Source organism: Agrilus planipennis, unplaced genomic scaffold (genome assembly GCF_000699045.2).
Source record: "Agrilus planipennis isolate EAB-ADULT unplaced genomic scaffold, Apla_2.0 scaffold92, whole genome shotgun sequence".
Taxonomy (NCBI): Eukaryota; Metazoa; Arthropoda; class Insecta; order Coleoptera; family Buprestidae; genus Agrilus; species Agrilus planipennis.
Genome location: NW_020438900.1, coordinates 414,213 through 424,805, shown reverse-complemented (window position 1 = coordinate 424,805; position 10,593 = coordinate 414,213). Strand labels below are relative to the sequence as shown.

Here is a 10,593-nt window from a genome sequence, read left to right as displayed (position 1 = left end):
ATATGTGTCACAGTGCACCAACGCACAAGGGTGTAAAATGTGCTCCATCTGTTTGGCTGTAATGAAAGGCTAAAAGAGCGGGGTAGTTTTTACACCCCTCGCACCTTAGGGTAGGCACTATGTCGATCCATGTCCCGTCCTTCATCTAAACTCTTATCAACGTCCTCTATCTTTCACCTGTGAAGTCCAGGATGTCGATGATTCCCTATGATGCTCCCTTCCTGCTAATTCTCCCTTCACGATAATGATAAGGGCGACTGCAGGGTCGAACTCAGTTCATAAGAAAAAAAAACAGTCATGAGCCGGCCTAACTATTTTTGTAACTAGATTGTTAATATAGATCAACTCAGTTAGCCTTCAAAAGACGTCGGTATTGGTCTTGTGGTCGCCTTGTAATCGATTATTATAAATGATATATTTTACTATATAGCTCTTACATTACATAAAAACTGTACTGTATTATATATAAATATATATATTAAATGTGTGAATGATAGTTGAAACGAGGACTGATAGAGGCTGCAAAGTCGGCTCTAAGAGTATGGGGTTTCTCTCTTCAGACCTATGTTATACTACAGTAATATAAATGTACAATAAATGCCTCAGCCAATAAAAATGATCTAAACAATATTGCTTTTCATTCAGCGACGTGAACAGACTGGGTAAACAGAGCCGAATGTTTCCACATCTATATCTACATATTTCACAATACTTTCGTGATCCTTTTTATACAAACGAATTCCTACAAACACTCCGAACCTTGAGTTCTTTTATTAATTAGGAGTTACATGTACAAACGAAAAAATATTAGAAATTTGTAATAGTCAATATTAATTTTTTTATTAAGTTAAACTCAATGCAAATTTGCTAAAACTTTAAATATTTCTACTATACAATGAAATGGATTTTGAGTTTTTGAACGATTTTGTTCGCGAACAAAAAGGATAAAATTTCATAATCTTTAGATTTTTCATTTTGTAGACGATTGGTTTAATTTTGGAAATAAGACATTTATAAAAATATACACACATTAGCAATTACAAAATTATTAAAAATTTTGGTGGAGGCGCCGGGACATTTTAAAATAAAGGCTACAATTGAGCTATAATTCCGGTTTCATTGAAGTAAATTGATTAATTTTCATCTTTTACACAATTGTCGATGGGTTGATCATTTCAAAAACATAAAGCGCAAAAATAAGATTGCTGCTATATTATTTATAAAATCATGAGAGTAACTAACTCAAGGAACACCCCTTCAGGCATAATTAAATTTCTCTTAAGAAGATAATCTTAAATATAAACTTTTTTGCAAATTTCTAAAACTTTTTAGAGAATATCAACTTTGTGGAGCGCAAAAATCGCTGCGAAATATTACTTATATTAAATAGTGTTTATTGAGATGTACAAAAAGTAATAGATTTTAAAATCACTTTAGAATATTAGATAGTATAACAGTTACTTCGTCTGAAGTTATTTCTCTTAAAAATATTGCTTATATAATTGTAAAACACTTAAACAGTAAAATACACAAAATTAATATTTCAAATAGTTTTTCAATGTTTTCGATAGGTGGTGCGAATGTCGTTCATAGAAAAATTGTAGCTTATTACTCGATGGTTGTGAGAACTCTAACCTGCTCTAACCTCGCTTTTTGACTACTTTTTTGGTGCAAATAAACTTGTGAAATGTCAACTGATGTAGAAAAATCTGATGAAAATCAAAAAGATGAAGAGCCTTTTGGTTTGGGGTGCGCTTTGGAGTTGTTTTCCGAATCGGTGGAAGTAATGAACATGATTGATTCAATTAAAAGTGTTGTGTCAGCCCCAATATCTGTGTTTGAAAGAGCATACGAACGGTTTGTGTACATTCTTACTCAGTATCAAGAACAACCACATCTTTTAGATTCTCATCTCGAAGTTTTATTAGAGAAATGTATTGCTTTAATAAGAGACCAATCTAACCCACCTGAATTAAAACATGCCGTGTTTAAATACATGCATGTTATTATTAGTGTTAGAGGTTACAAAGACGTTGTTAAACGTTTACCACATGAGGTAAGTGGTTTTCTAAATAAAGAAATAAATTATTGAATGGGTTTATATACTAGGTTGCTGATTTTGAACCTGTTCTCCAAATGCTTGAACAGCAGGACCCATCTGATTCAGATACTTGGTTTACAAGATACGTTCTTCTGTTGTGGCTCTCAATAATTGTTATGATTCCATTTCATATGTCTCGTTTAGATGGATTTACTAACTCAAATGATAATAAAAAGACTGTTATGCAGAGGGTGTTTGAAGTGTGCAAAGTATACATTGTTGTGCCTGATAAATGTAGAGATGCTGCAGCATATTTAAGTGCCAGGTTTTTAACAAGGTAATTTAAGTACCTAATGTACTCACAATAGTATTGTTAATTCCCATAATATCCTTAATTATACATATTAAATGGGCAGTAAAATAAAGCAATTTTTTTTGTTCTAATCAGTACATATGATTTCATTACAATTACAGATCTGATACTAAAGAACATTATTTGAAATCGTACTTCAATTGGACTTATGAGATAAGTACCAATCCTGAAAGCTCCGTTTTTGTGAAATCTGGGTGTTTAGCATCAATAGCTATGATTTTAAAGTATGGCAAACGAGAAGATTTGGTTGCTCATGTTGGTAATTTATTGCAGTGGATAATTTCTGCCAATTTTAAAAATGACCCTGGTACTAACATTCAGAAGTTAGTCTACAAAAACATTCAGAGAATAGGTATGTTGAACTTTAGAGTAAATTTTGGATAAGTATGTGTTTAATTTCTCTTTTGAAGGTTTAACATTTTTACCTGTGAGGATTGCTTCATGGAGATATCAACGTGGCAATCGGTCATTGGCATCTAATCTAAGTGCAGGTGATGGAGAAAAAGATTTCCTTTCACCATCCTCTCCAACTGATTCTAATGAACAAGAAGAAAACATTGAAGTACCAGATGAAGTAGAAGAAGTTATAGATCAACTTATTCATGGCCTTGCATGCAACAACAGTGTTGTAAGGTAATTAATAGGGTAATTTATTCCTATTAATATATTCAGTAATTTTTATGACAACAAAAAGTAAAATTTTCTTAATTCATCTTTCTGTACAATAATTACATTATAAGTGGAACTCCAGGTGGTCTGCTGCAAAAGGTATAGGAAGAGTAACTGGTCGTTTGCCTAAAGATTTGGCCGACGAAGTTGTGGGAACAATTTTAGAGAGTTTTAATCCTCGAGAAGGTGATGCTGCTTGGCATGGGGGTTGTTTAGCTTTAGCTGAGTTAGGTATTGAAAAAGTAGCGTTATTTAAAAGTAATCCTAAGTCTACAACGTTTTATTTTTTCAATTGTACAGGAAGAAGGGGTCTTCTTTTACCAGTTCGATTACCTGAAGTCATTCCAGTGATCCAAAAGGCACTTTTTTACGATGAACCTCGCGGTTATTCATCAGTGGGCTCTCACGTAAGGGATGCTGCGTGCTATCTTTGTTGGTCTTTCGCCAGGGCTTACGACACATCAGTATTAAAACCCTTCGTAAACCAGATTGCGAGTGCTCTTTTAGTTGCCACTTGTTTTGACAGAGAGGTATGTGTGTATTATTATTGCTTGTTGTTTTAAATAGTATCGGGTATGATCAAAAATTTACTAATTTGCTTTACTGAACACAAATTAAGAAGGAGAAAAGTATTGCATTCTACTACTGATATTGATTATAAACCTTTTGAATAAATACTGAAAACACTTTGAAATTAATTAGTGTTTTATTTTTCCCTTGTATCTGTTACACATATAAATTACTTTGCAATTTTTAAAACTAATTTTTGTCTTTCTGGTAGATTAACTGTAGAAGGGCGGCTGCAGCGGCCTTCCAAGAGAATGTAGGACGTCAGGGTACTTTTCCTCATGGTATAGACATTGTTACTGTCGCCGACTTTTATGCTGTGAGCATTCGTAGCAATGCTTACCTCAATATTAGTGTATACATTGCCCAGTTCAATGAATATACTATGACGTTAATTACACATCTTATTGACAGAAAGGTGGATCACTGGGATATCGCCGTTAGGGAACTGACCGCGAAAGCCTTCCATAATCTCACCCCTTCGGTTTGTATTTCACTTTTAAATGATATAATCGGATTTATTGCACGTACTGATATTATAGTTTATGTAACATTACTTTTCGTACTTACATCACAAAAGCGTTTGTCTGTTTCTAGTTCAAAAGAAAGTTAATTGTTGTTTGAGTAACTTTATTTTTTGTGCTAGGCTCCAGAATACATGGCAAAAAAAGTTTTACCCTCGCTTTTTGAAAAAGCAACTAGTATTGACTTAAATAGTAGACATGGAGCAATCCTGGCGATTGGTGAGATCCTTCTGGCTCTTTCACGTCTTAGCGAAGATAAAGGCGTAAAGATGGAAGACCTCGTTACAGTCGAAACGTTCAAACAAGTGGAATGTTTGATCAGGAATTTTCAAGAACGATTGTACTTTAGAGGGATGGGAGGTGAATTAATGCGTCAGGCTTGCTCTAATCTCATTGAAAAGTGTTCTTTGGCACATATGCCTTTCCATAACACCAAAGTTATAGGTATTTTGATTTTTATTAATAATAATTATTAAAATAAAGTATTCTATTACTGCATAGATATTTTTTGGAATAATAACATTCAATATTTTTGATGTTGCAGAAGATTGGCTATCTCTACTAAATGACTGCTTATCGTATGAGGTGCAAATAATTCGCACTTGTGCAGTACATGCACTTCTACCATTCTTTTCTGAATATTTCAAAGGTGATTCAGTAGATTTATTGGCCAAAAAGGAAATGATAGTGACCAGATATGTGAAGGAAATGAAATCTCCTAGTCAAGTAAACAGAATGGGCTATTCTTTAGCTCTTGGGATGCTACCAGATTTTATGTTGAAGCCCCATTTAAACATTATACTTGCTGGCCTCATTGAAGCCATGTGTATTGATCAGCATACTCAAAAATGGTCAGAAAGTCGACGGGACATTATCAAAGCCATCAATTCGATCTGTTGCACTTTAGAGGATGAATTGGGAAAAGGTTGGTTAAAATTTTGTTTCTATTTTATTATTAGACATTGGATATTTATTGCAGAGATAAGTAGCAACGATATAATGGCAATATATGAAGTGTATTTTACTGGTTTGTCAGAATATACTCAAGACAAGAGGGGTGACATTGGGGCTTGGGTGCGAGAAGCCTCAATGTCCGGCCTCCAGACTATGACTCTTTTGCTAGCAAAAAAATGTCCCCATTTATTAACCTCACAAGTCGTGACAAAAGTTGTGGCTGGTTTAGCCCAACAGGCTGTTGAAAAAATTGATAGAACCAGAGCTTTGGCAGGGAAAATGTTTTCCAACATTATACACAGGTGCATTACTATTTAATTTAAATTGAATAATTATTACTATCTTTTTGTTTCATGACTAAATTTGTGCAGTGATCCTAGAGTACCAAACATCCCCCACCACGACGTATTAGTTGGAATATTTTCCCAGGAAGAATGTGATGCCCTTAATTGGCACTCTGCAAATAGTACCTTTCCCAAGTTCGTTCAGTTAATAGAATTGGAGGAATTTACTTATAATCTTATGTTAGGAATAATAACTAGTGTTGGTGGTATGACTGAAACTTTAGTAAGTTTTATGTTTTTGAGTATATTTTCTGTTAATTACGTTTTTTTGTTGTTAGGTAAAAAATTCTAGTAGTGCTCTGTTTACGTATTTAAAAGAACAAGAAAAGAAAAAGGGCTTAGAAGAGATCCAGAGAGTGTGTGAAACTATTTCTGAAATATTCCATAATTATCAAAAAGTTGATAGGATTACCGTGTCAATTTTGAGATTTCTTAGCAGGATAATGACTTCTGGATGTTTAACAAACATTTTGGACTTTCAAAAGTCGGATTTTGCTAAGAAAATTTTAAAATTAGTTCAATTAGAAATAGCTGGATGTAGAGATGTTTACAAGTTGGTCGATGGAATTGACGTTCTTTGCCAATTCATTCAGGTATGTTTAGTTTTGAATTTACGTCTCCTTAAGCGTCTTATCTTCATATGTTACCTTTTGTTATTCTTAAATGCCTCTTACTTTTCTCTTTTTGCCTCTAATAATATTAATTTTGTAAAAAATAATAAGAAAGTTTAATTTTACATAAATACAAAAATTAGGTACGAAGTGAAGTCTGCAGTACCGCCCTGGTCCAGCTTAGTATTTTGTTGTGCCATCGACAAATTTATATAAGACGTTCAACAGCCACAAAATTGTACGAAGCCCTTTTGGTTTATGGTGATAACTCGGTCATTCCTTCCGAAAATTTAGACGAAATTATGAACATTTTGAGCATGACAAACTGGGAAGAGCCATTGGAAAACTTACGAGAAATTCGCAATAATTTGTGCACACTAATGAACATCAAAAAGCCAGTTTCTAAAAGTGTTAACAAAGCTTTAACTTAAAAAGAGACTTTTATTGTCCTCTTGGACACTAAAACAAAGTGATATAATAATGTGAACTTATTAATTGATAACACTATACATAAAAAAGAATAAACTACACTAAAATGCACAAATATTTATACCAATTTTGCTCTTGATTTCTGCGCTTGTTATTTTATTATATTTATGTTACTTTTATACTTATAATTATTTAATTTCTAATTAAATGCTTTTTTATACACCTTTTGGTTTTATTTACAAAAGTAGTTATAATAAGTGAAAAATTAAACCGTACTTTCCATAAAGTTGCTTAGCTTTCATATATTCGAATAGTTTAGTGTTTTTATATTAAATAGTTGAATTCCTATCAATTTAAATTTAAAAATTTTAAAATTATATAGTATTCTTTACCACACGTTAAAAATATGGAAAATATGCTACAAAGCTCACCGTTAGATGGTGCGAGATGTACAAAACATTGAATTCTATTCGATAAAATCCAAACCAATCAACTACTTTTAAATTATTATTATCATCAGTTATCGACAAACAATGGTGGTGTGTGCATCATTTGTTTGTACATTTTTATAAATGAGACATATTTTCTAATGATATGTTAAACAGTGATTCGTTGTTTTAACGCTGATTATCTTTTATTAATTGGAAATATTTTAAAAGACGCATGCGTGCAGTTCATGTTAAACAAAGGTTCTGTGTTGGTGTTGTGTACGGGCCATCAGCTGTAAATTTAACAGAAATGGCATAGTCAGTTTTGGGTGTGTTTTTGTGGTGTTGTGGGGCTTTGTTTTTGACAATGTTAAGTGATCTTGTATATATCGTCTTTATACTCCTGCTGGTTCCCTATATTGAAAGTGGTAAGTTTCCTCCATGAAGATCTTTAGCGACAGACAGTTGTAAATAACTTATATGCCCTTTGTCAAGGAATTTTGTTTCTACCCTGACTAAAACCCACATTCTTTCTTTGTTAACGTTATTTTTTTATGTGCAATGCACTTGCAGAACATCGTTTGGTTTGAGGTAAATTATCACTCATTCTATTTTCCATATGCACATTTTCCACCATTGACACGTCTCTAGGAATTTGACTCATGATTGCCTTTATTTACTAGTTTAGATTAATATGAATATTTATGTTGTATTATTTAAGTTTTTTTTGTCAAAAATGGCAAACCTTTCTGGTTTGCCGTTAGCATTCATTGAGATCTACACATAATCATGCCTTTTTTTGTTTTAATTTTGTTTTTACTGTTTGGAAACATGGCATCAGTTATGGTGAAGGCAATGCTAAGTAAACCTGAAATTTAACTGGCCATATAATCTATAAAACGCGTGCTTAGTAGACATTTGATAAAATGATAAAATAAAAATACACATGAAGGATAAGTACTTATATATTTTATAGATAGCAACATCTTAAATGTACACTAAAATGTAACTATCCAGGTTAAAAATATTTTCATAATAAATTTGATCCTTTATTTCAAATAGTGATAACAAGGATCTAATCATTAGTGTAGAGATTTATTATTCAGTTTTTTATTATTTTATATACCTGCATGTCAGCTATGGAAAGAGCAACGCTAAATGATCGTGAATTTAACCGGTCTTATAATCAAATACGTACCTACAATAATGAAATTTATATTTTATTTTCTCCTTGTTTTGCCCAAACTATTGGTTTTCAAATATATGTTTAATTGATGGTGATTGATTAAATGATTTGTTAAAATCATGTATGGAAAAATGAATCATTAAAATACATGAAATTTCTTTAATCACATAAGTGTTACATAGGTAGGTAATTATTTATTAACAGAAAAGATCAACACTACAATAGCTTCTAAGTTGGTCTCTTAGGATGTTGTTGCTATCACAAATCACAATAAAATGTTGAAGATCAAGAGTGATTTTGCTATTTTACTTTAATTATCCATCATTATCTTCTTATTAATGACAACGTGAATTAAACCTACCTAGATTTAGAAATTATTGCATAATGATTAAAAACAGCCCAACTCTTGTTGATTAAATTTTTTTATTGTCCCTTTTAATCGTAAAAGCATGATACCGAATTCTGTGATTCCATATTTAAATTAGCATACGCATTATGCGGGTATTTGTTTTTACTTTAAAACGCCTAACTTTATTGATATGGATAAGTAAATAATTAATTTGGAGGATAAGAAATTTAGTAACTAATCATGTATGTATTATGTAAATGTGTTCTTTATGCAAATTTACCTGTTATAAATATAAAATTTTGTTGTCTTAATATTAAACTTGTCGCGTAATACCTAAATAAAAGTATTATTTAATGTAAGAAAGTTTTAATATTTATTACAATTATTTATCTCACATGTACTTTCTAATATTCTAAATCACCTAGGCAAACAATAAATTTTCTGGATTCAAAACCAACATCTTCAAAAGCAATATGCAGCGAAAAAAGTATTACCTACCTTCAAATGATTATCTATTTCCCTAATGAAAAATTTGATTAATTGATTACTTGTTCCGATCAATCGACTAAATTTCGATTAATTGGGCGCATACAAATTCGCCTGTTGGTAAAAATGGAGCCGAGACCCATCTCCCCTAGAATTATAATTATGAATGTTATCGGCTCTGATAATGATATACGTAATAAAACGTAGGATAACTATCCGTTGTTTTCAGTCAAGGTTAACATGATTCACGCGATACGGGAAGTATGGTTCACTGTCCTCAGTATCTCCTCGGTCAACTGTCGCGATTCGTTAATTTTAAATTATAATTAATTCTGTTGGACAGTACATCTTATATTGCATCGAAAAGTATGTCTTTTCCATGCTGTATAATGAAATATTATTTATCTACTTTTACCAATGTTGTTTACTAAGAATTTCGTATTCACGGAAACGCTCAGCGTTAAAGACCTCGTGGAAAGTCATCAAAATCAATCAATAGTCATTAGAAGTTGTAGGAATTCTCCGTTTATTCAATAAAGTACTTTATTACAGAAAGCACACCTAGCTATACCTTTAAATTGACCTATTTTATGTATCTATTTTTGTTTGTTGAGTCTGTATGAAGATTTGTTTGTTTTTGACGCTAAGCAACAGTTTAGATGTTGATAATATTACTTTCAAACGTTCCATGAAGCCAAAAACTTTCATTTTTGGAAATATTTGGTATGAGAAAGGCCTACCATAAAAAACGTAAAGGGAAGAAAGTATGGAGTTCTCCCTTGGGAATGTTGCGTTTTCGTGCCTGAAATCAGGGAAAATTACCATACTTTGGTAGGGGGCATGGTTAAAACAGTCTTTCTAATTGTTAATTTGGTTAGTTTCTTAATGGTTGCTTACGAATTTTAATAATGCTAAAAGTAATGAAACAACAATTTTTTTCTTCGGTCTTTAGTTTTGACCATGAAATTCTTTTCTACACTATATTAATTATGGATGGTTTATGGATTAATATATTTAATAATGTAAACTAAAAGTAAATAGAAAACAAAGACATAATGTTAATGCAGCCTAATTTAAATGTTGCCCGAAGATATTAAAAATTCTTGAGCGACTTTTAAATATTAATTCAATAGGTACTACGTGCCTACATATTTTGGACTGGAAATTGGAGAAAATCCATTAATTTGAATGACGCCACCAAAACTAGAAAAGAAAGATTGATTTTTATGTAAGTATTTTAGGGTTTTTAAAATTCTTGAGCGACATCAAAAATTACTTAGGCAAGCAAATAATTATAAAGGCTTGTTAATACCTCCAAAACTAACAAATATTCACATAGTACTATTATATAGAGGTTGTTCAATCCAAATGTGAGTCACTGTGAATATTTAATAACTCGGATAAAAGCACTTCAATTTTCATAAAATTTTGATAAGATACTACTCTTAATTAAAACGATAGAGGATAGATTAGAACAATTTTTATTTTTATTTATATTATGGGTAATTGATCCCGAACTTGCGGGCCGCGTCCGAACATTTTTAGACCTAAGATATAACAAACGCCTGATAATCTTGAAAATAAAGCCGGATAGGGCACAAATATTAAAAACTCGGTATGTGTGTATTATTA

General features: G+C 31.8%; 2 protein-coding genes across 4 annotated transcripts in view; both read left to right on the top strand.

Annotated features, from left to right (window-relative positions):
• The first annotated feature begins 1,629 nt into the window (after positions 1 to 1,629).
• LOC108734976 (tubulin-specific chaperone D) lies at positions 1,630 to 6,734 on the top strand. The gene is made up of 13 exons (XM_018466756.1): positions 1,630 to 2,056; positions 2,110 to 2,378; positions 2,516 to 2,766; positions 2,825 to 3,047; positions 3,166 to 3,314; positions 3,384 to 3,613; positions 3,865 to 4,134; positions 4,297 to 4,618; positions 4,719 to 5,099; positions 5,154 to 5,430; positions 5,500 to 5,695; positions 5,751 to 6,065; positions 6,227 to 6,734. Exons 1-13 carry the CDS (start codon positions 1,688 to 1,690, stop codon positions 6,512 to 6,514), a joined length of 3,540 nt encoding a protein of 1,179 aa, XP_018322258.1. The 5' UTR covers positions 1,630 to 1,687; the 3' UTR covers positions 6,515 to 6,734.
• A 312-nt stretch (positions 6,735 to 7,046) lies between these two features.
• Positions 7,047 to 10,593, top strand: part of LOC108734964 (disintegrin and metalloproteinase domain-containing protein 10) — a 38,685-nt gene continuing 35,138 nt past the window's right edge. For all 3 annotated transcript variants that reach the window (XM_018466743.1, XM_018466742.1, XM_018466741.1), the window contains exon 1: positions 7,047 to 7,368. In XM_018466743.1, the coding sequence (XP_018322245.1) occupies positions 7,308 to 7,368 (61 nt within the window). In that variant the 5' untranslated portion in view covers positions 7,047 to 7,307. The remainder of the gene's footprint in view (positions 7,369 to 10,593) is intronic.

Bases quoted from the DNA above. Each gene is read 5' to 3' on its own strand.
- LOC108734976 (XM_018466756.1), top strand. From the start codon at position 1,688: ATGTCAACTGATGTAGAAAAATCTGATGAAAATCAAAAAGATGAAGAG. The intron at 2,767-2,824 runs GTATGTTGAACT...TCTCTTTTGAAG, and splicing joins CAAAAACATTCAGAGAATAG to GTTTAACATTTTTACCTGTG. The intron at 3,614-3,864 runs GTATGTGTGTAT...TCTTTCTGGTAG, and splicing joins CCACTTGTTTTGACAGAGAG to ATTAACTGTAGAAGGGCGGC.